The sequence below is a fragment of the Serinus canaria genome, chromosome 1A (assembly GCF_022539315.1).
Source record: "Serinus canaria isolate serCan28SL12 chromosome 1A, serCan2020, whole genome shotgun sequence".
Taxonomy (NCBI): domain Eukaryota; kingdom Metazoa; phylum Chordata; class Aves; order Passeriformes; family Fringillidae; genus Serinus; species Serinus canaria.
In genome coordinates, this window is record NC_066314.1 from 68,894,114 (window position 1) to 68,918,542 (window position 24,429).

A 24,429-nucleotide genomic window follows, 5' to 3' on the forward strand; every position below is an offset into this window, starting at 1 on the left:
AGCAGTGTGTGGAGCTGGGGAGGGAGAGAGGGAAAAGGGGAAGCAAATGTCTTTTTCAAAGGTGACAAGACTTCTTAAAAGGCTGTTATGGAAATTACCAGGGATTTCTTCTTCCTCAGAATATTTTAAATTAAAGAGCTGGCATAGGAAACGTCCAGTGGATCGATCAAGGAGAGGCAGATACACAACTCTTGATCCCAGGCACACAGTTCATTTTGCATCTGATAACTGTTGGCTGTTGTCAGGGCTGTTTAATGGCTGGGGGGGGTTAAAGGGAGAGAAATTTACAGCTGTTTCACAGAGACAGAGAAGAGATCATTTGCTCTACATAGCCTTCAAAAAAAGAAATATAGAGAGGAGCTGGCATGGGTAAATGCTGAGTTTCCTTGCCAAAGCCTGTAGCCTTATGAGATTCTCTGTGCATCTTCTCAGCCGAGCTGAAGAAGGTTTGGCTGGAACAAAATTGCTTCTCACCAGCAACATCTGCTACGAGATCTGGAGATCTCTGTCATAACAAAGGCTGTTCTCAGATTCCTGCCCTCCTGTAGGTGCTGAGTGCCAGATGAAGGGGCTGGAACAGGATAAATGGACTCTGCAGGCCCTGCATCCTACTGAGGGGGAATTGCCATAAGAATGGGGAAGCACAACCATAAACTCCCATCCAAGGGCCCTTCTGACAAACTCTGCTTTGGCAGAACCAAAGGATGGTTCACAGCAGATGTTCTGGAGAGACTTGGCAACATTCTGCTGAGTTCCTTTGACAACACAGGTCTGTAAGTGTACAAAAATAACTCCAAGATTCTTAGGTTGAAATTTCTGCACTGGGTGCAAAATTCCTGGTTTTTTGTTAAGAGAACATCCCTGTCCAACCATGCAGGAGCCACTCTGGCAGTCACGCTGCTGAGCTGGAGCCCAAACCCTTTTGGGGCAGCCCCAGTGACCTGACAGGGACAGGTTCCTGTGTGGTTCCCCACACACCCCACATTCATAAGGCAGACCAGGCTCCCCATAGCAGAGTCCTGGATGTCTGGATCCATGGAGGAATTTATTCACAGTGCAGTATCATCAACATTTTGAACTGGTGCCTCCGAGGAGGGACCCCTAACTAAAGAACCCCCAGGTTTTTGTCCCCTCACAGTCCAAGCTCAAGGTTCTCTGGTGTCTTCTTGCTGAGCCATCAGCTCCTGCCTTCCTCTGAGTGCCCACAGGTGCCTGAGTATGCCAAGCAGAGGTACCTGCACTGGCTGTGCTCCTCCACACATTTAGTCCTTTCCTAACTAATGTGTCTCCAGGAGGACCTGTCTGAGGAGGTTCCCACCAGCACTTCCCTCACCCTGACAGAAAGGAGCTGTAAAACTGGAAAACCTGGGCTGGGAGTGCAGGGAAAGGACATGGAGCAGGATGGTACTGGGCTACAGGAGACTGTCAGAAAGAAAAAAACCACCAGGGAGGCTGAGAGAGAATCTGATGTGTTGTCACATCAACCAACAAGGAGAGCTACTGCCCAGAGCCTTCATTGTGTGTCAGAGCTGCAGCCTGACCTCTCCCACCTTCCCCCAGCATGGGGGGGAGAGGTTTCAGCTGCCCTGCTCTCTGCACTGAAAAAAAAAAGAAAAAAAAAAAAAAAAAAAAGAAGTACTAATTTGACCCATTTCCACTCCTTCATTTCTAAAGAGTGCAATATTGAGGCATCAGTGACAACTGTGTCTTTAACACAGCTGATCTATAAGGACTGCCAGGTAATTAGGTTGCTTGATTTCTTGAGACTGCAGGAAAAGCCAGGGAGCCCACGGTGGGCACACGAGCAGTAATTGCTGTGTGACAAGATGCTCACCCATCTGTCCAGAGCCTTGTGCAGTCATTCACTCCAGCCCCACTGACAGACACAGAAGGCCAGACTGACTTCAGCATTCATAGGTGACATTGCTGGAAGAGACTTGCCCCCACCTGCTTTTTACTACAGCAATTAAATATTTATGCATTTGCTACAAAGCTTCTAAAGCAGATGAGAAATACTCATAAAACTGGATTTAAATCACCTCACCTTCAGTATTTCATCCCAGACACTTTGCAAATGCTGGAAAAGGTGTTGACTATTCCTAAATAAATTCATGGGGGGGTAAAAGAAGAGACAAACTTCACATGCTGCTCACAGCTCTGGGCCAGTGCAACAGCTTAATGTAAAACCAAGTCCTTGGCTAGTGCCACCATGAGACTTTCATGTGCAGACCAAAGACAAAGCTGGGGACCTGCCCTCCTCCCTTGTGCATCAAGCTCATGGCAGTGAGAGAACAAGCAAGGAGGGAAAACTAAAAAAAAGCTGGATTTTGCCACAGTCATTACCATGTATCCTTCACCATTCTCAAACACAGCTCCTTTTCTTGTACCTCCTCACCACAAATTTTGGGTGCAGATTAAAAAAGCTCTAAGATCCATTGTTAAAACTCACAAACCAGAAATTCTGTGCTTTGGTGCAAGCAGTGACTTGGCTTGTGGGACTTTTTGGAATCACTGCAGCAAGTCGTGAATGATGTATGAAATGAAAAATCCCTGCTCACTGCACACTATTCAGATAGTAAAATCTCCCTGGAGCATTAAAAAAAAGCACTTGAACGTGTCATTTTATTTTTGTCCTGTGCCAGAAGACTCCCTCATCTCTCCCCAAGAACATGCAGCTACCTCAGCTATCACCAGAGATGAGAAAGCACTCTTGGAGCTGAAGTAGAAGGGCTCAGTTTACACAGTGTTTCCAGGAAAAGACACAGTGACCTGGAGCAAACCAGCCAGAATTATATTGGACTCAGGCCTTCCTCCAAACACAGCTTTTTTGGTCATTTTTTAAAGTAATATCTAATCTTATCAGCCTGACTCTATAACTTGATTGACCTTTGGAGATTGCATTAAGGAAGCAACAACAGCATGCTCAATGCAGTTAGGGCCATGAGGAGAAACATTTGATAAAAATATCATGTGTGTGACTAGACATCATTTATGTTGGGACAAATACAGCAGCATGCTTTGAATTCAGGCTTTTATTCTTTCTTACCCCCTTTACTGGAACTTTTTTTCTCTGCCCTTAGGTGGTGACCTTTTAAATTTGGCAGAGCCAAATAAATGTCTGATGCCATAATTTACCCATCTTTTGACTTGCTGCATGTGGTGCTAGTACAATGGGATAGGAACTTTTTTCTTGTGGTTTTTAAATTGTGGGGATTTTTTTTTTCCTTTGGAAAGAGGGGGAAGCTGTGGCAGCAGCAATGCAGAACACAGAGGAATGTTGGATTGCTCTCAACAGGGATTTCTTCCTTACCAAAACTCCTGCATGCATCAGGCAGCCTCTGCTCACACACACAAACAGAGCCCCCCTCATCCCTTCCTCCACATCCCAAATGACAGAAGATCTCCAGAATTAATCTTGCAGCAAAACCACTCAGTTTGGAGCACACAAACTGTCACTCTTTCCCAGTCACTAAGAAGTGGGGAGTTGCCCAGTTTGCTGGTGCTCATTTTGAGCAGAGGGAGGATGGAAAACTGACAGCAAGAGCACAGATCTATGGAAGAGTGATCTGCCCAGATGCAGATGTCTTGGTGGCTGCATTTCCTTTTAGGAACAGAAAGCAGGGGTCCCATCTAAAGACAACTGATGTTGTCTTCTCTTGACAAGTTTTCTTAAATTTGCAATTTAATGTTTTTTCCTCCCAAATTCCAGTGATGAGGAAGGATGGTCACTCACACTGGCATGATGCATCTGTCATTTTCAGCATTCTGAAATTTTGGGGAAAGCAGCTGTTAACCCTTCCACTTCTCTTGTTTGTTCATATCAACAGCAGAGCTGTACCTACTCCTGCCCCTGGTACACAGCAGGAGGAAGAAGGGATGGGGGGGACCATCAGACACCTGAGGCAGGGCAGACACAGAAATTCACATGTATCCTCCCCCCATCAGCAGTCCTGCCTTCAGCAAGCTCTGCAGTGAGAACAAATTAACAAATTCGATTTTTTTTTTTTTTTGTTGAAGCAAACCAAGAAGGAGACAGCAAAACCACAGCTGGCATCTGCTGTATTCCTGCTGCCAGGAAGATGCCATCCCTGGGTGTCAGCACCCAGCCCTGCTGGCAGCTCCTGCAGCACAGGGGTGATGGGAGGGAGCTCCTCAGTGTCTTTTCTCAGCAAACTCTCCAGGTCTAGGCTGGGTTTGGTTTCACAAGAACTCAGCTTGAGCTCAAGGAGTCAAAGAACCAGGGCTTAAAAGCATGGATAAAACAGTTCTTCAAAATTTGGGGGTGAGAGGGTTAGTTCTTGAGTGCTCTGCAGGGATGGTGGTTTCCAGGCTTGCAGTGACAAAAATCACATCTTTCCACTCAGGCAAGATTTTTTTTCGGGGAAACTTAACGTGCTTGCAATCATTTTCTAAATCTGTTTCCTTCTCATTCCAAAATTTTTTTCTTTTTTTTTTTTGGGGAAGGAGGAAGAGAGGGAATAGATAAGAAATACTTGTCCCCTATACCATCTTTTTGATACTCTGCTAAAAGCAGCAGTACAGTTGTTATATAATATTGACAGTATTGCACAAATCACCAAGCAGGAGGCACGTGGGAGTTGGTGGCAAGAACTAACTTTTTCAAAAGGCACACCTTAAAACAGGAAGGATGAGGAGAAAGGATTTATGGTGGTTAAATTAGAATTGTGAAGTAGTTGTTTGTCTGCTAAAATAACCTTTCACATATATTTATACAAGCACATATATAAAATAGATAAAAATTACTTTTTCAACAGGTCATGAAGAAAACTGTTGATCTGTCACCATAGTGAGATAATGTGAATAACAAGATTACTCAGGATAGTTAACTCCAGAGTTATTTGTTCAGATGCAGTACATATCTATCAAGACTGAAAATCTGCCAAATTACAGTAAATTTTGCAAATATAGACTGGATTTTACTCAGAGTAAAGCCTGTAGCAGGGGAGGTATATTTGTACAAGGAGGGCAAAGAGGTGGATGGAAGCAAGCACCTGCTTACCACGGCAGGGAGAGGCTGTGCTTGGGATCATCCTGTGGCCAAACTGATGAATAACTTGGACTGGGTGCTACCCCCACCACCCTACATATTTCAGGGGGGCTCTTACAAAACCCACTTGTGTGTTTTACCTGTAATTATCAGGTGAGAACCTAGGAGGAGCAGGGAGAATAAAGAAAGATGCTGTTCTAGGAAAAGGCTCTGGCTGTGCTGCACCTGGGGACAGAGAGTAATTGGGACCCTGCCTGGGACCCACCAGGGGTTGTCATGAAAGGGCTCAGAAGAGCACAGAGGACACCCAGCCCTGGATGTGTGCTCTTTGTTTTGCTCTCTGACTCCCTCCCCAGCCATTCACTCTGCATTATGACTGAATTAGGTGAGGAGGTGCTGGGGGAAGTGCTCTTGGCTAACTTCACTGCACAGCCAGGCTCATTAAAACCAGCACATTTGCTGCAGTATGTGCAGCATTTCCTCCAGGTTTTAAGATTGTTTTAGTAAGTGAAGTTCTGAGCAGGAAGAATACATTTTAATTTACTTTTTAGTGGCCCTGTTATAAGTATTCATTGTCACGCTGGATTTTAATATTTTTTTTTATTACTACATGGAGCATAAAAAAGTATGAATGCAGTATCTTAATATTCTTCTGGAAGCCTAAAGCTGCTAAGTACACAGCACATGCTCATTAGTGATATTTTGGAGCATGAAGAGAAAGTGAATTGAGAACCCAAGGTTCACAAGCATCAACACAAAACCTCGGGGCTTTTTGGTAAAGTTTTATCTCACCTCCAACTGCTGCTTCCCTGGAAAGCTGTGGAGAGCAGAGCCCATGGGGTGTAGAGCCAAGCCTAGACTTGGAGCACTAAATCATTGCCCAGCAGTTTGATTTGGGGCAGTGCTGGGTGGGATTAGCATACAAATAACCATCCTTCCTGTCAGAGACAAACAGGGCAAGGTTGTCACAGGTGTCACAACTTTGATTGACATCCCAGACATTGCAATGAGGTGCCTGGCCAGGATGAGAGCCCTGGGTCTGAGCATCTCCTGGACCAGGGAGGTTTGTCAACAGCACACAAAGAACAGGACACAGCAGTTCAAGAGGGGTTTGCAGGCAAAGCCATTCTAATTTTAAAGGTTTGGCTCTGCTGGGGCATGTTTCTAAATTAATAGGCCCTATGCCTTTCCACAGGATTATTCTGGCTACACCAAGTCAAGCATGTAGGACATGTTTGTAGGATTAGATTTAATGTTATTTTGGTATAGAGCATTCTTAAATGTATCAGATTACAGATTAAGTGAGGAAGCCAGCAAAAACTAGTGCAGAGCAGCTTGTCATTGCAACTGCCCTCCTCCTTCTTAACACTTTGGATAAGGCACACACATTAGGCTTATAAAGACTACTTTGAAAAGGTTTTTTTTTTTTTTTTTTGTAAACCCAAACATCAGATCCTAGAAAGTTCTGAATTCTGTGTAAAATTTGTTTACCACAAATTAGAAAGGGAAAAATGAAGCGTGTTCTTTATGGGGAAATGAGTTTTTACGTTTTCTATTGTCTTAAAATCTTGATTTTTAGTACAAATTTTGAGAAAGAAGAGCAGCTCTGAACTAAGCTCAGTCCTGACTTCAAAAAACCCCTGAGATTTATGTAGAAACAACCACAGTGACATAAGATAGGAAAATAATTCACAATGATTGCAATTTCCATCCCTATTCTGCAGCCTGTAACTCATTTGAACTATCCCTAGAAATCCTTCCTTAAAATGTATCTAAAAGACAAAACCAAGTTCAGTGATTGTTACTTGAACTACTGTTAGAATTTGATAGAGAATAATAAATTCTGTTTCTCAGAGTTAACATATTTACAGAAGCAGGGAATTACTAAAACTATTTGCAGCAACTTTAACATATATTTCTCTTGAAAGCATCTGCAAAGAAATAACATTATAAAATAGAATAAAACAGTATTTATTTTATGCCATGGTGGATCAGTACAGATGTTCATTGCAGGGTTAAATATAATAAACACTACCCAGTAAGCTAAAACCTGAGAAACTGAATAGACTGATATTTATGTCTTGGACACTTGTCATGAACAAAAATCAGCTATTGTTCTCAAGCCTTTTGAACTTTATATCAAATGTATATAAAATTATCAAGAGAAATGTGATTATTTCTGTACATTAAGTTTGAGCTTTGCTAAAAACAAAGGTGCAGCAATACAAGAGCAAGGGTGCATTTGGCACCTGGTGTAAGATAGTCTTTCCTTCATTAGTCCAATATGTTAATTACAGTATATTCAAATGTTCAATTGGACATTCTCACTCTCACCACCCCACTTCAAAATTCTAAAAAAGATGCAATAACTTGCATAATATTCTCTGCTCTTAGCTCCCACCCCCAAAATATTTTATCTTTGCATGTTGTGCAATTATCACTTTCACCTGCTATGCACCAACAGGAGATATTATCATTTTTGCAAATGAGAAGATGAAAAGTTGAAATTCCACTACTGCAAGAAGGCCACTTCCCTCAAGATCTACAGGGGAATGTCCCAAGGAATAGCATTCCAGAGACACTCTTTATAAAATTGGTGATTTTCTGCTCAGGAAAATTTCCCTGTGCTGTGTTTTGCTATGAAATAGATCAACAGGGTTCACTCTAATCCCAAAGGAAAACATCTTGCAGTTAAATAATTGGGATCATTGTGCTCTTTGAAAAAACAGGCGCCAAACATTCTCCAGCTGCTGGTAGCCACAGTTCTGGTGTCAGGTGGGGAGAGGGACTGGAATGTGGGTTCCTCACACTGGCACTCCACTCCAACATTTTACCTAAATTAAATCTGCAGCTGACCAATTGCCACGGGGATGTCAAAATGCTCAACTCCCAGCACTCATTTAAACTCAGTCTTAACTGGCTTAGAGAAGATGAGGCCATGATCACCAAGCAAGCACCTGTAGAATGTGGGATAAAGAATTCCCTGGAATTTTTATGTCTATCTATCACACCAAACTGCTGTACAGAGATTTATGTATGATTTGGAAGGTTTCTATATAATTTGAGAGATTCATACACACAGCTAGGAAGGATGCATGTTTCTAGAGATAGCTTGGACATCCTTTTTTCTCTTTTAAATGAGGGATCTACTGATCTCCAGAGCCATTTTTAAATGTCCCAATGTCACCCAGGTGTTGAAAGGCCAGTTGATTCAGGAGAGGCAAGCAGCAGCTCCAGGAAGATGTAAAGGAACAGCACCAGAATTATATTACAGGGAAGGAGGTGTGGAACATGCAAAGCTTTTTGAGATGGTAGACTCATTGCTTCAGGTATCTGAGTCTGAGAAACTTCAAAAATTCCAGAATGTTTTGACCAAAAATCCCCCAAATGTATAACTATTACTTGGATTTATTAAAAAGTCATCCATTACCATGCTAAGGAGTCTATTGTGAAATTAGCTATCAAAAAAAATGAATTTAATAAAATATTCCCAAAATATGGATTCTTAAGGACTGCAGTAGTTAAGACCAGTTTAATTTGGAAACCATAAGCTGCACGCTGTGTATTTTGGTTTCCAAATCCACCATGAATATACTACTTCAGTAAGAAGTTAAAAAAGAAAGCAATTTCTAAAGTCATGAGGACTAAAGAAGTACATTACAATTTAACCCATTTTGATTTTTACATGTGTTCAAACATTTACATCCAGAAAGAAATGCTATCTCTTTTCTGGAAGACTCTAAAAATACAAGTAACGAAATTCAGTAATAGACCTTTTAATTACATGGTAGAAACTTGAGGGGTTTCTTTCACATTGTAAAATGTCCCCAAAAATTAATTAAAATTTCAAAGAAATTTAAAAAAATAGAAATGTGCAGTTTTTTAAGGAACAGATATTCAGTAGAAATCAGAACTTTTTAAAGGCATCTGTGTTAGGCTATTAGAACTAAATATAATTCCACTACGTTATGCACAGATACTTTGTTTCACATAAGCTTCAGGTCAAAAATTCAGAAATTTGCCAGTTAAACCTTGGATATCAAATCCCGTGTCACAATATAGTTGATAATATTTATTCCTGAAGTCAATAACTTTATTATGGTTATTATTTTAAAGACATCTCATAAGAAGTACTGGTCACAAAGTCACTTCTGAGAGGGGAAAAAAATAAATTAGCAAGGATGAAAACAAGAAATTCACATTTCTTTTAAAAGAGGTTGCAGGAAACACTAAGCAGAACTACAGAGCTGTTGTTCTTTTGCCAGGAACATTATCCCATCCTCTGGCACTGCAGAATTACTTCGGCTTCCCCAACATCACTGCTTTTATTAAGCTTTACTGAGCTGCTCTGTATTGGCAAAACCTTTGTAGTAAAATAATTTTCCATCAAAATACACAGCACTGTAGTGCTGTAATGAAGAGCTGTAGGACAGGCTTTAAGAGGCAGGGTACTTTCATCTGAAAAGTCTCCTGAAATTCTTTGAACGTTTCCAGGGGATTAATGAGGTATTTTGACAACACACGAGGAGCGTCTGGTTTTCAAGAAGCCTTATAAGAGGGAAGATTCACATTCTTGAAAATTAAACTGTGTATTTTAAGCCGCTAAAAATAACACAATTATTAAAAATTTGGCAGCTCTGAAGAAAAAATACCAGCAGATATGGGGAAACACATGGAACTAATGAAGAGCGTCAAACTTGAGCACACACATTTCACAGCATTTCAACATGACTTAAACACCAATTTTAACAGCTTAATTGAATGTTTCTTATTAGATGCTATCACAGATGAGCTAAAGAAAGAGCAAGCTAAACTAGCCAGGGTGTAACTAAATCAGAAGCATTATTCTTTGCAAGTTGGGTGGATTAACAGTGCGTGTTTGCATCACTCTCCTTATCCCTTTCAACAACTGTTAAGGTGTTTGGAGGTTTTCAAAACCTCTGGCAATTAGTGGAAAAGAGAGTATTCTTGCCTTTTTTATTTATTTCCAAGACACACTAAATAATACCATTTATGCAAATTTAGAAGAACATTCATCGCACAGAGCAAAATTAGAACAAGTGAATTGCTACACTTACCATTTTTTAAACTATTTTAAAATATTTTTAGGGCATATTCCTGCAAACTACCAGTTCCTTCAATGCATTGCAACAAGGATATTAGTGTCTACATAAGGGTTCAGTTCTAAAAGCTTTAGTGAAGAAAGAGGACCTCTAAAGCCTCACTTCCATAATCACCTCAATATTCCTGAAAACACAGAGTGCTTAAATCTTTAAAGGTCTACCCTTATTTAATCAAGCTGGGCAAGAAACATGTTGAAGAGGCATTTTGAAAAAATTTATAACCCACTACCCATGAAAATATCCACACAGAGTATTTAAACATGCATTTAAGCAAGCTGATATCTTGGGTGCTTGCAATACTGCCCGTGACAGGAGAGAGGAACGGGATCTGCTGATCAGCACCAGGCCACAAGACATTTTAAGTCTCTCTAAGCACTCTCATACAATAATTTTTTAAAATAATAATTGCCTTTAGAGTGCGAGCGGTTGTACAGGAAAAAGCTGCTTCCTAAATTCTGCTCTTTTCAAACTGCTCTGAAACTAAATATTTTACATAGGCAGCATCTTTATAATGCTTCTGGTTGAACAGTACTTTCTGTGGTCAAGTCTCATTATTTATAAGATCTTCTCCAATATCCAGTTTTAGAGACTTGGCTTTTCTCAGCTCTTTCAACCAGCAAGTGGGGAAGAGGAAAAAACCCAACATGTTCTGTTCCTCAGGAATGAGGATCTAATAATTTTCATTGCTCTTCAGTGGCTTTAAAGTCTGCTGTATATTTACAAACAGCATCAATATTCAGGTGGAGACAGAAGGGTGGGGGGAGAGGATAGACTTTCTGTCATCCTCCTCCCCATTCTCAATAAGGTTCTAGATGTGTTTAAGGGCAAAAAAATTTCGCCCCAATATATTAGTTTTGCTAATCCTTTTCTTATGCTCTTGCTTGCCTGGCTAGGGAAATTATGCAAAAAGTAATAAAAGTTCTAATTCAATTTCCACGTTAAGAGGTGGATTTGGGAAAAAAAATATATATATACATATCAGAAACCATATTCTTTGTGTTTACTAAGAGATATGCACTCCAACATTTAGTGTCATGGAGCTGGAGTTGAAACCAGAAACAGCAAAGATAATTTAGCTGCATGAATGCCTGCTCTTCAGTAAAATGCTGCCAAAATTAAATAGGAATGAAACAGCACTTTGTAGTCATTGGTCGCTCAGCGGGGTTTGCGTAGTTAAAAACCTAAGTGAAAAGGGTGATTGACCTACATTGCAACTAGCTTAGCACAGCTGTACTTTCATATTTCTGCTGCATCCGAGGAAGCTCATTATTTAATACAACTGAGTTACATGTAATTGTGGGCCTTTTATTTCACACTTCTAGGGGCCAGGTATTAATCTCAAGCGTGCGGCGGGCGTTACCGTGCATCTGGAAACATCCACGGCTGCCCGTTTGCAGGCAAGGCTGAGAGAAGGGATTGCACACAGTTGCACCTGAAATTAGGAGGCTGCCCAGGGCTAGGAGAACCTCACAAATATACAGAAATCAAATGAGCAGATGGAATAGAAAGCAAATCCCTTGGCACCCCAAAGGCAAACGCTCTGCTGTTTCCCTATTGTTTTGAGCAGAAGCAGCCCAGAACGTGCAACCAAAGCACATTTCACACAACTCATACCTGAGGTTTAAATAAGTAATAACATTCCAGTTAACAACCAGTTTGACATGTTAACAGCCCAAGGGCTGTTAACATAATGACTGGTCATTAATGGCAGTAATGACAGATTTCAAAGGGAATATTGTGCTTGCAAATGGACACGCTGCCAGTCAGAAGAGAGGACAGAGCGGGATAGGCTGATGCATTAAGATGTCACCATACAGCTCTGGAGGAAAAGAAGGGGAGGAAAAAAAAAAAGTTCTTGAATATTTCACTTCCTATAAATGGACTTGAAATATTGGCGTAAACCTAAGTTCCTCAAATTAAGTCTTCACTTCCTAACCCAGGAGTGTATAAGCAGAAGACAGAAGCCTGCAGGGGAATTATCCTCTGCATATCATTTTCGGGGAGTGTGTTATTCCTAGTGCTGGGCCCTTTCTTTGCTCCAGTCAGTTCCCATCCTCATTAACAGAGCGGAGCTCGCTCCTGCCGCGGCCACCCCGGCACCTCGGGAACCGCTGGAGTGCCGAGCAGGAATCGCGTTCCAGGGCAGAGCCTCTCACACCCACAGCACCTTTCAAGCTCCTTACTTCATTAAAGATTCCTTCCCTTCCCTCAATCCCTCCCGATCCGGAGGAAAAGGGTTTAATGTAGTATAATTAACTAATTTTACCAAAGGAGGCAGCGAAAGCCAAGCGAGTTTTGGAGTTCTGAAGATGCAGAGGGTTTTGAAGGAGCTCAAAGTGGGGACCTCAGGGCTCAGCTGCAGCACGAGAGCGTGCATCAGGGCTGAGGGAGGGTGCAGCTTTTTTGGCAGGCATCTCTAAATGAAAGATACCGGAAATATTTTTGCAAACAGGCGAAGACACAATCACACCATTTATGAACTTAAACATGAACGCTAAAGCACCCAAACAGGCTGCATGATTGCTTACAGCATCTGTAGAATGCCTGTCTCATTGAAAGGCATAATGAACACTGAGAGACAAGTTAATAAGCAATTTTACTCTTTATAGTATCGTTCAAGCCACATATCCTCTAGAGGGCACCACATAAATTAATAGGAAGCCAGAACAGTTTTATACGCAGCGAAGGCTCCCTTTATGGTTAAAAAGAAAAAAAACCCTAAGAAGATAGTTTGAAACCATAATCAAACTCTAATGTGATCATTAGTACAATGCAATTTGTTCCTTACATTCATATCGAGTGGGTTGCTAAATATGAAAGCTTATTTGACTACAAAGCTAGAGAAAATTTAACTAGTCTGTACATTAGCACTAAAAAGATCACTTTTATAGGTTCACTGCATAACTAAGTAGATAAGATGCAATGAGGCAAATGACTATCTGCAATTACCTTAAGTGCATCAGTTTGAAGTTTAGTGTAAATACCAAGTTTAAATCTCTGCACTCACAAGTATCACCAAAAAAAAAAAAAAAATCACAACGAAAAAGCTTCATTAGGACTCAATAAATCCAGAGACAAAAATCAGAAACATCTTAAAACCAGTTATAGGGTTTCTCATGTATGCTGGTTTCACGTGCAAAAGTAAAAGGTGTAATGCATGAAGAAATAAATGAAACACCAGTCTGAATGCGATCATGACAAACAACAACAACAAAATAATCTCCTTTCTCTGAATCACTGAGTATGAGTTTTAACAGTCTGTTAGCAAAATATTTACTCCTGTTAAACCCTCAAAGACCAGAGAGCAAGAGTGTGTGTGACTGCATCTGTGCTGGGGAAATGCTTTGCTCATATCTTTGCTACCATATCATTTCTGGTTTTGATTTTAAACATTTGATTTCAAAACATTAGATCTGCTGCACTAGCACTGGGGAGATTCAGTAAGCTCAAAGTCTCCAGTAAATTTGGAACTCAGATGAAACAGCCATAGCAGTTCTCTCACTCCTGCAGGCATTTGTTGTATAAAGATTATTAAAATGGGTTTTAAAAATTGGGATGTTACTTCCCTGCACCAAAACCTTTTTCAAACCCTCTCTACACACACTTACCTAAAGACCACAAGCGACCTAAGTTCATGTACAACAATTCCCTTCTGTTCCATCAGCTTTTAAAAGTGAGGTTTTGTTACCTACTACTTTGGCAGCTTTAACACATCGGGTTTAAGATGCAGCCTCTATGCTGAATTCCCAGCCCTCTATCTTGGGTTCAGTTCAGAGCTTTAATAGGTAGCAGAATACTTTTACCATTAAGTCTAAGCCCATCTGAAGAACCTGATCTGCCTTTTAGCCCCATCTAAACAAATGCAAGGTTCGTTTGTGAAGGTTTTTGTTCCACCCTTTTTTTCTAGCAGTGGTTACATGGAGAGCCAGAGAACTGATAGCTTTCAGTGGTTTAGTCCTGATCCCTGTTCCTATCTGCTCATGGTGTATAACTTGGGAACTGATCAGCGTGTGGGAACCTCCTACTTGGAGCCTGTACTTCAGCAGAACGTGGAAGTTAACGCATTCAAAAAGAATTTTAATTTTTCCCCAATGTATTAACAACTTCTATGTCCCTTTAAAAGGAAAAGGCTTTACTGAAGGGGCAGGGGAAATATTTCCAGAAGTTCACCTTAGCCTGGAGCAGCTAGTCACATGAGACCCCCTCCACAGGGAATGGAGGAAAGGTGTTACTGTAGGGAATAGGTGCTCCTAGAGGAGCCTTTTCTCTCTATTGACTATTGAGAGCCCAGGGACACTAAACTTCCCAGTTAAACTCCATTCCTGCACAGCAGCCCTATTGACACACGATGTGCAGATAAACTACCCTGGTGCTGCTCATCAGTACTTTGCTATGAGTTATTCCTCAAATACTTTTGAGAATGTAGGTCCACAAGCAAACAAGAAGAGAGAAAGGGAGGTGCTGATTTGCTGCCTCTGGCAAGTGGCCACAGGTTAGCCAGCATCCCACCTGGGCTGCCAACTGAAACCAGGGGCAGAGTGGGTTGGGCTCATGGTTATTGAAAATGGGGAATTCAGTTGGCTATCCTGGCCCAGCTTCCAACAGCTGAGTGCCAACCTTCCTAACACCCGAGTGCCACAAACAAAATCCCTTGGCAAACTAAGAGGACAAAAGCAAAGACGGCTGGAGTGTTCCTCACCTGCAGGGTCCCAGCCCTGCCCTGAAGCTGGGTGAAAACCACAGGGCTGGTTTCAGGCTGTGCCACCTGCCCACCACCGTGCTATCAGGAGGAGGAGGAGGAGGGAGGGGCAGGAGACCACCACCTCCCCAGGAGAATGGTGCTGTGGGGAGCAGGGGGGAATTACTGCCCTCTACACCAGTATCAGCATCCTAAATCTGGCAGCCACCTCCACGAGCTGCTCGTGTGTGCTTTTCGACTCAGATTTTAATTCAATCTCCATCTCTCAGTATTTGTTTCCTCATCTCCTCCAGGACCCAGCCTTGCAGCCCTGCCAGTGTGAGAGCAGCTCTGTGGGAAGGGCTGAACAGGTTTCCCGAGCTTGCCAGCGAACGGAAGAAGACCGTGACCTACCTCAGATAGTCTCTGCGACAAAGGATAAGGTTGGCTTTGGTGTACAAGGTAGAGCCCACCTCCCCCAGGCGACAGTCACAGCAGGCACATTTCAGGCAGTCCTCATGCCAATATTTGTCCAGGGCCTTTAGAAGATATCGGTCTTTAATCTTACGGTTGCAGCCAGCACAACCTTTCGGCTTGGTGTCTGGCTGGACTGAGAGCATTTGTATACCTGAAACACAGTAAGACAAGAGAAGACTGAAAATAGATATTCTCTCAAGTACAAAAAAAAACCTCTTGCCCTTTTCTTCCTCCACCTCGCTGCTCCCCCCTGCCCCCCACACCCGGTTCATTTAAAAGTCAATGGTGTAGGTAGGATAAAATAACCTAGTCAGACCACAGCGAGCTGAAAACAAGGCTAAGATAAATTTGAGAGCAGAAACTTCCACTGCTCTAAGTTCCACAGCTTCTCTTTAACACCTCATTTACCTGGTCTCTTTGCTGAAAAGAAATAAGATGAAAAAAATATAACACGGAATGTTAAAACAGTCCAGCTGAAAAGTCGTCCAATTTCAGCCACAGTATCCAATATTTAGCAACAAAAAGTTTAAATAAACAGCACATCTCTAATACTTAGCAACCCAAAATTTAAATAAACAGGATACCTATATGGCAAACATACTTAAATCCACATATTTGGACTTATTTGCATGATCTTTATAAAATATAAAAGAACTTCAGTTTTTAAAGATGAAAAGATTGGAGCTTTTAGAGACACGGAGCAAGAGTTTCTGAGAGATTTGACATAGAAATTTTGATGCTGTTTTTTTAATATTTTAGTTCTTTTTAGACACATTAATGAAGCAACAAGATTTCCAAAGACTGCGGTAGCAGCAACGCCAGTCACAACCTGAAAAATCTGACTTAAAATAATCTGCACAAGGTCAGAGAGGTTCTAGTTTGTCAAGAAAAACAAAATAAAAATGCTGCCCCGCTTTCCAATCCCAGTTTTAGCCAACAGCTACTTCGGGACAAGGAGTACAGTAGTGTCCATTAAGTACATATACACCTTTTGATGTAATAGCTGAGAGCATTTAAAAAACCATTCAAACTCCTGAAACACTGTTTAATGGACAGAACCAGCGAAAAGGGGAGCACAGCTGAGTGATGTTACTCAGAGCAAAGCAGCCAGCTTCCAGGGATCCATTCAAAAATCAATTGCCCTCAGCTTTACAGTAAATGGGGAGAGGTCACTGCCCCAAAGTGCTCTCAGGCTGGTCTCTCTGCTTAGCTGCATGAACTGCCACCCCAGTGCACTCTGACTAATTCTCTCACAGCTACCTCTTAGGATAAGCAAAATAACAGCCCTGTGGATATTCTGGTGGACATCAAAGAGGGACAGGAGCGAAGGGAAGAACCGACACGCTGTTCAGTTGGGGTTACCTCACTGTTTTAAAGCCAGTGATGTAACTTCAAAAAGATGCTGCTCACTAGAGCCCGTCTGAATATTGCAGTGAGAATTTGTCAAGATTGGGGAACGAATGCTGCTGCCAACAAGCAAATCCTGCTCCAACATTTTAGGTTTGGAACCCTGTTTTTATCATCCAGAGACTGGGAAAGGTTGAATAGAGTCTCATAGCAAAGAAGAGCAAATTCAAGAGCCCCTCACCATGAAGGCTCTACTACCTGGAGTTAAGAAACCTTGGCAGTGTCAGCTTCTATCAGCAGACCTTGGCTGGTGCTGTAACATGTCACCACAGACAGGCAGGCTCAGAGAGATGAACACAGAAGAGTTTGGGGTTGTTTGGTTGGGTTTGTATTTGCTTTTTTGAAATCCCTCATAAGAAAAACAGGAAAACCAGCGTAACCTTTGAAGCAATGGCAGAGCGTGCCTTTATGGATGTCAGGGCTGCAAAAACAACAGGCTGAGGCATCCCAGGGAACTCCACACAGGTGTGTGTAGAACACATGGAATTTCCATGGAGTGCAGGGACTGCATGGCCAGTTAAGGGACTTTCCCAAGCTGAACTCCCGAGTCCCACCAGCAAAGCTGATTGCTGAAGTAGAAATAGTAATTCTTCTTGCAACAGCAGCCTGGCTCCTCTCTGTGCCATGCAGCCCATCACACACCTTGGGGTGGTACATTTATCTGGTAGAGGAGCTGTTCAGGGGTGTGCAGGCAGTTCTGCTAGCAGACACTCCAAAGAACCCCAGCAGTGCTGCTGAGCAACATCTAAATCCCATGAACGAAGTGTAAGGTCGGTATTTTTCTATCAACCAGTATAAAAATTGCCAGTGCTGTCCCTCCCATCACTCCCCAGTGGGTGCTCATAGCTCCTCACCATACAGAGACTCCTAAGATCTGTCTCTCATTCCCAAGGGGGAGGATGAGATCCAGTGACCTGCGCTGGGCTCCACAGTCTGTGGCAGATCTGGGAATGAACACACACATTTCCTCTTGAGAAAGCACCATGAGACAAAGGCTGAGCCTTTACAGCATCTTCAATTGACAGCTGACTCCCCTGAATCCAGGGTACCTCCATGAAACAGCAAAGTAACATGGCTACAAAAAAACAACTCAAAACAGTCAAAATATCAGAGATTTTTGGTAAGGAGCCTGTACCTGAATGTAAAGGGAACTCCTGCTGAAACTCTAATAACATCAGTTGGTCAAAAAGCCTTAATCTGAACACAGTAGAGTGTAAATATCCACCAGGTGCCAACAACAGGCTTATCCCCAGACCCTCTTTTTGGCTATGGAAAGGACAAATGCATAAAATCAGCCACAATTTATATAAACTTCTTGTAACTCAGTTAAAAAAAAAAAAAAGTTCAGAAGCATGAAGGGCTGTTCTAGGACTTTAATCTTTAGCTCGAGGGAAACCAGAATAAACCAGGAGCTAACACAGTTAAAGGCTTTAACGAAAAAAATCTTAATGTAAAAATTTCATCGCCTGATAAGGAAGCGGGTTAGAGAGTGGAGGCTGACAGTCCCTGATCCAGGCTGATCCACTGTCCTGAGCTGTCTGAAGGGAACAAGATGCCACAGAAACACAGCCAAACAAGTGAATGTCTGAGCAGATTGCAGTAATCAAGCCTGATAATTCCCGAGGTATAGGCTGCAAACATGAGGTTATTGTATTACAAATAAAACTGCAGCTTGCACATAGCCTGCACAGCTTTTGAGACACTCACTGCATGAGGAAAGTAGGCAGAGCCCTGTCATTCACACTGGCTAGCCCAAAACCTTCTGGTAGGGACAACTGCAAAGGGGCAAACACCCCATGGAAGGAGTATTTGCAGCCCTGCATGTCTGTTTTTTTGAGGCAGAGAAAGAAGGTGGTGCTGACACCCCACTGGAAACATCTTCAGATTAGGGATTCTGTCTGCAGCAGCTTTTGGAGGGAAGGAATACTTTTCTCCTCTGATAGATCTGATCTCACTTCGCATGCAATGAAGCTGGTTCTATTTTATTATTTCAATTTCTCCAAACTACTGCTTCATTGTAAGAAAAGAAAGGAGTTATGCTTTTTTGGTAATGTAGAAGGGTTCTAAACAAAGTCAAGAAGTGTTTGACATAGCTCTGAATTTGAAAATGTCCTTTTCTTCACATGCCCTGTTTAAATCCCTTAGTTTTGACACCAGAACATTTTATTGCTTTTTCCCCCCTGTATTTGTATGAGCCCCCCTAGTGCAGATCACCCCACAGACCATCTCTCTCTCCTTTAACATTCCCATAAGGTCTCCCTCTGATGCAGTTGCACTTTTCAGATACATGCTTGTGTATTTTTAGCTCTCCCTTAATTTGGCAATGAGAATACCTTGCAGCTCACTGTCAGCCAGCTTTTCACAGGCTGCAGTTTAAGTACTCATTTATTCCCTAGGACATGGGAAGGGCCTTTTCAGAGGCTGACAGCACCCACAAGCCCATCCAAACTGCTCCTTGCTGAAATATCAGGTGGCAGTGCACAGCACTGCCTTCCTCCCCCCCTCCCCCAGGAAAGCAGAGCTTATGGAGCACTTTCAAAACATCATACAATTCCCTAAGTGCTACACCCAGGCTGTGAAAAAAAAGAGAAAGAAAAAATCAAACCCAGCTTTCCCTTCAGTTCTGCAGAGTTCTACCCATGCTCTGCATCACAGAGCAGATCTGTTCTCAGAACTGAGGAATTTCAGTGCCTAGTCTGTCACTGTCAAACAAACCCTTTTTATTTCACCCCAATATGCTTTCAAGGGCTTCCTCTATCCTTCCCTCTGCTCCCTCCCTTCCTCCACCCCCAGGCCCCAGGATACTGCACATAAACTGCAGAGCTGAGGCAGGAATATGACTTCTTCATCACCATTCACCCCCTTTAGGATTTTTGAAGGGAGAACTTAAAAACCAGACTTGCAGGTTTTCAGATTTCTCTCAATCTCCCCAAATAAGTTCAATGCAACTGACTCCCCTCCCTGTTTATTGTTATTATGGTGTGATGAAACACTGTCAACTGATTTGTGACTGTGATTTCAGGATAAAGAGGAATGGTTGCTGGAAAAAGCTAAATTAGGCTCCCGGGGAAGGCAGAGAAGCAAAAATCCATCTCACTCAAATCATCACCCTTCTCAAAAATCAAGGGGAATGAGGATTTGATGTAATGAACTATATTGTGTTAGTGATTTAGAAGCATCTGTAAGCGGGATTAGTCCCTGATGGAGCTGAGCATGGCATGAGACACTCAGAACTCAGTTCTTGTTTGTGCTACAGGCAGTCCTTGGGAGGAAGAGCTGTATTATGCACTGGATCCCTTACAAACTTTTACAGACCACTCTTCCCCCCTTTTTCAGAAGCATGCACACAGTTCCACCAAAGACAGGAGCACAAACAGCACAAAAGGGCAAACTTGCCTCTACTTTGGAAAAAAAAACATTGAAAAATCAGTTTGGAGCGAAATAAGTATTGGGTGCATCAGTCTTTAAAAGCAAACTGACAGACAACATACAGTCAACAGGAGAGTTAGGGGTCCAGGAAAAGATAAAAGCAATACTTTTCTGGTGCTTTCCCACTTTGCAGCTTCATCCTAAAAGCATTCAGAGCTCCAGTAATTCAGGGCAACACACACAGACTCGTAAAAAAAAAAAAAAAAAAGTTGAGGAGGTTTCAGAAGCTAAGAAACATTTCAGAACTCATATGTAGCACATCAGGAGTCGTAACTAGTTTTAGATTGGCATGTAAATTGTTCTGTGGAAAATTCTTATTGCCTCCGAGACCCTGCTATTCTGAGTTATTTGACAGTTTAAGGGAAATCATAATTAAAAAAAGAGACATAAATAATAGCCTGTGCAGTGTGGTGCACAGAAATAAGTGGAACCATTTCATTTAAACTCTGGTGAGCTTTTAATTGCCTGGATTGCATTGTGAACCAGCCTAACGGTTGATTGCCTCCATTATGCTCTCTTGTTCTGTGCCATTCATCCGCACAGGCTCAGCTTCTGTAGTTAACACAACAAAGTAACCGCAACTCCATAACACTCGGGGTTTTTTTAAAAATAAAAGTAAGGATTTCAGCACTCTGAATATAGCCTCTCCTGTATACTTTGGAGGTAATTTTCCATGGTATATAACTAGACTTCACCTCCTGCCCCTTCTTCTACAGAGGAATCTGGGGTTTTTTCTTTATTATTTTTGATTTTTTTTTTCTTTCTAAATAAAGGATATGGGTTGGGAAGGAGGGGATGAAAAAAAAAAAAAGGAAAAGAGAAGAGGCTAGGCAAAAAATAAAAATGAATAAAAATGGGAATGCAGTCCCACAGCTGGGAGCAGTGATACAGATTAAAAGAATTTGGCCAACATGGCTAGTCGATTGCCAAGAGACACCAAACAAAAGATTTCTCTTCTTCTTTCCCCTTCTCTTTTTGAAAGCTAGATTGGGCCTAAAAGCTTGTTTCTCTCTGTTCACTGGCCCAGAGGATCCCTGCAGGCTGTAGCCCCCTAAGGGACAACACAGCAAATAGATGTACCCAGATCTCAGGGACTGGAGCTGCTGAGCTATGTTCCTACCCCTGGCGTGTCCCCCCCATCTCTCTCCCCCAGCCCCCCCCCCCCACCACTCTCACCCCCCTCCTTTTTTAGAGCAGCGGTGCTGGGAACCAATTTGATTCCCTTTTTCTCCAATGCAGCTGCAAGGCTCAGAGATACTGACATTTTTCCACTCTTATCAGTTTAATTACAGTTACCATGGCAGCAAAGTGCTAGTGCTTGGCAAAGGCCAACAAGAGATTTGCAAGACTGAGTTCAATTTTGATGCAGCTCACATGCAAAATAAAAAAAAAAGAAATAAATAAGAAACATATACTCCACAACAAAGAATCGCTTTTCGGAGTTAGACGCTCAAGCCTTTTATGCCAATTCCTCTCCGAGCATCACAAGGATGGGGAGAGGGAGGTGTCGGGCACGGCACGTCGCGATGTTTGTTGCACCGAGCGAAAGGAATCGCTTTAAAGAGCGGTCCTACAGAGCTGTCCTATTCGGAAGCGGTATTTGGGGTCTGCTCAGAGCACAGGCTGGCACAGCCGCTGGCAGCGCCGCGAGGATGGAAGAAGAGGAAGGAGGAACCCCCCCGCCTCCCCCCGGAGCGCACAGCGCCGGCCACCGCCGCCTTACCAAAACTTTTCTCCTTTTTCTGCATGAGTTGATTTACGGGCGCCTGGAGAGCTCCTTCTCATTGAAGCACCAAATCCCGGCAAAAGTAGCAAGCGCTTCCTCGGCTCGGGTCAAGTGAGCGGGAGCGCGGCGCGCCGCAGCGGGGGCGGGGGGGCCGGGGATGAGGATGAGGATGGATGGGGGGACGGCACACCCCGAGCCGCCGGCCCCGCGCGGCGGTGGCGAGCGACAAAGCCACATGCTGCCCTAACTCTGCCGTAAGCCTCTAATCCCAGCGGTCTCTTAGCTTTGTTGTAACAAATGGGTTTGATTAAACTGTCACATGCGGCGTTAGCATACCGTATCGCGCTCGCTAGGAAGGGAGAAGCGGGGGGGGGGGGGAGAAGAGGAAAAAAAAAAAAAAAAACAAACAAATAAAACCCAGAAAAAAGAGGAGAAAAGAGAAATGCTGGCAGACAGAAGTAGCGCTGCCCAGCGCCAGCCTGGCTGCCCTTCCCTCTGGCCGCTCCGGGAGAGGGAGGACGCGGGAGCACGGACCCCGCAGCCCGAGCGCGTCCCTGCCGCCCCCCGGGCTCCCCGCCCCGCTCCTGCCTCCGCTCTGCCCAAAGGGTTAAGCCTGCACCGAACCAGTTGCAAATTAAACTGCTGTACGGGGAGGCTTGTGGATTAAAGCCGGGGAGTGGGAAATTAACCGACTCCCTTGGTAATTGAGAGCATGTTTCGAGAAGCTCTGGAAGAAGCGAGAATAATAATAACAATAATAACGGGGAGGGGGGTAGTGGTGGGGCTGCAATTCATTGTTAACTTTGCTATTTCTCGAGACGTACAGTCAGAGGGGTTTCGCTCAGCATCCTCTGCTTGCATGTATTTCATGTCTCATCATAAAAATAATGAAGCCTCACATGATTTAAACAAAACAGTCTCAGCAGAGCTGCAGCTCGAGTGAAAGTTGCAGTGCAGAGATGTGTGTGTGTGTATTGCAGCCCCGGCTTATGACTCAGAGAGGGAGAGAGAGAGAGAGAAGGAGAGAGAGAGAGTGATGCAGGCACACATACACAAATGACCCAAAGCTTATGTACACAGTTGCCTCACTTACCTTCTCAATTAAGCGATACAGGGGAGGCAGTTCAATAAGCACAGTGGCTGCTTTGTAGCTCTTCTCCTTGGAAAAGGTCAAAAAGAAGCATTGTTTGGGGAAAAAAATAAAGAGGGGGTGGGAGAGATGGGGAGGGAGATCGCTATTCTTTAAGTTTAAAATAATGAGGTCCTCAAGGATCCGCCAAGTAATTGTGTTGACCGCATCCGAGCTACAGGTGTCCTCCTTTTAGTATCTTGCAGTCCAAGGCTGTCTGTCTCCGTCCTGGCTGAAGACAACTTACCTAAAGCAGCGTGTGAGGAGCCGAGTTGAATGAAGTCAGGGCTTTATCAGCTGCAAAATGCAATCCCTTACCAGCCAGACATAATACAGCAAAAGAAAAGGTCACTCAGTTATTACTGAGCCAGCAGAGCCCAGGCAGCTCTTGTGGAAGACCACAGAGAAGCAGCTCCCTTCCGATTTAAGGCTATTTACCTCTCTCCCCCTCCACCCACCCACCCACCCTTCCTCTCCCCCCTCCCCCCTCCCAACTCCCCCTTTCTCTCTCTCTCGCTTTCTCTCTCGTTCTGCAGCTCGCTCAAGTACAGCCGCCCTCGGAAAGTGCAAAGCAGCCAGGAGACAGATTGGGCTTTGTTGGTAATTTCCCATGGTGAAAATTTACAAGCCTGCAAGTGCAGTCAGCAAAACCACATGCATATGCTAGACACAAACACCAGGGACACACGCACACGCACACACAAGTGACCTCTGCCGAAGCGGCTCGGGATCACCTTCCCAGAGAGTGCTCCAGGAGCACACCCGGGCAGCCAGGGGAGCGCCGAGCCCCCCACCCTCCATCACTCCTCCCAAAATACTTGGCTCGAACAAAACCAGAAGTTGCCCACGCAAAAAAAAAAAAAAAAAAAAAAAAAAAAAAAAAAAAAAAAAAAAAAAAGCAAGATACATATCTCTCTATTAATGAGCAATGAGAAAAATCCCTGAAGGTGAAAACTCTGCCTCTCTCTCGTGCTAGGTCTGAGCTGCTCAGAAAGCAGTGGAAACTCTGCTGTGAAAGTTTCCTGCTCCCCGCACGGTCCCCGGCCGTGCCACCCCCGGGCCCCACCTGACACTCGTCACCCCCCGCAACTGCACTTTTGAAGCTGAAAGCTGAAAGAAACCAAGCCATACCCCCCCCCCCCCCGGCAGCATCCTCGTCCCAGGAGCTGAAGACAGATCTTTATCCTCTACCTGGTGTTGGAGGGGGGAAAAGATAATAGATAGGGGGGTTGTTAGAGGTGCTGAGCGCCCCTGACCAAAAGACAGACAGACAGACACGCAAACACACGAGAGGAAGAGCACACTTTGATACCCAGTCACGCTCACAGATGACTGTTTCTTCATGTTTTATAATAAAGATGTTGAGCCTAGCCTACTGTAAATAAAGTTAAAAAAATCCAAAGCATCTTCCTCTAAGAGCCATCTGCAGTTGGAGAAAGACCAGATTAAGAA

At 43.4% G+C, this 24,429-nt stretch overlaps 1 protein-coding gene across 4 annotated transcripts in view; it reads right to left on the reverse strand.

The window, feature by feature from the left end:
* The window catches only part of LMO3 (LIM domain only 3), a 55,683-nt gene extending 32,258 nt beyond the window's left edge, over positions 1-23,425 (reverse strand). The window contains exons 1-4 of one of the 4 annotated variants that reach the window (XM_018919829.3): positions 23,225-23,425; positions 22,942-23,007; positions 17,548-17,637; positions 15,224-15,437 (exon numbers count right to left, since the gene is read on the reverse strand). In XM_018919829.3, the coding sequence (XP_018775374.1) occupies positions 15,224-15,429 (206 nt within the window). In that variant the 5' untranslated portion in view covers positions 15,430-15,437; positions 17,548-17,637; positions 22,942-23,007; positions 23,225-23,425. Of the gene's footprint in view, positions 1-15,223; positions 15,438-17,547; positions 17,638-21,845; positions 22,209-22,941; positions 23,008-23,224 lie in introns of those variants that run through there. The other 3 variants (XM_009095162.4, XM_009095163.4, XM_009095160.4) reach the window with 3 other exon arrangements.
* Positions 23,426-24,429: the final 1,004 nt, after the last annotated feature.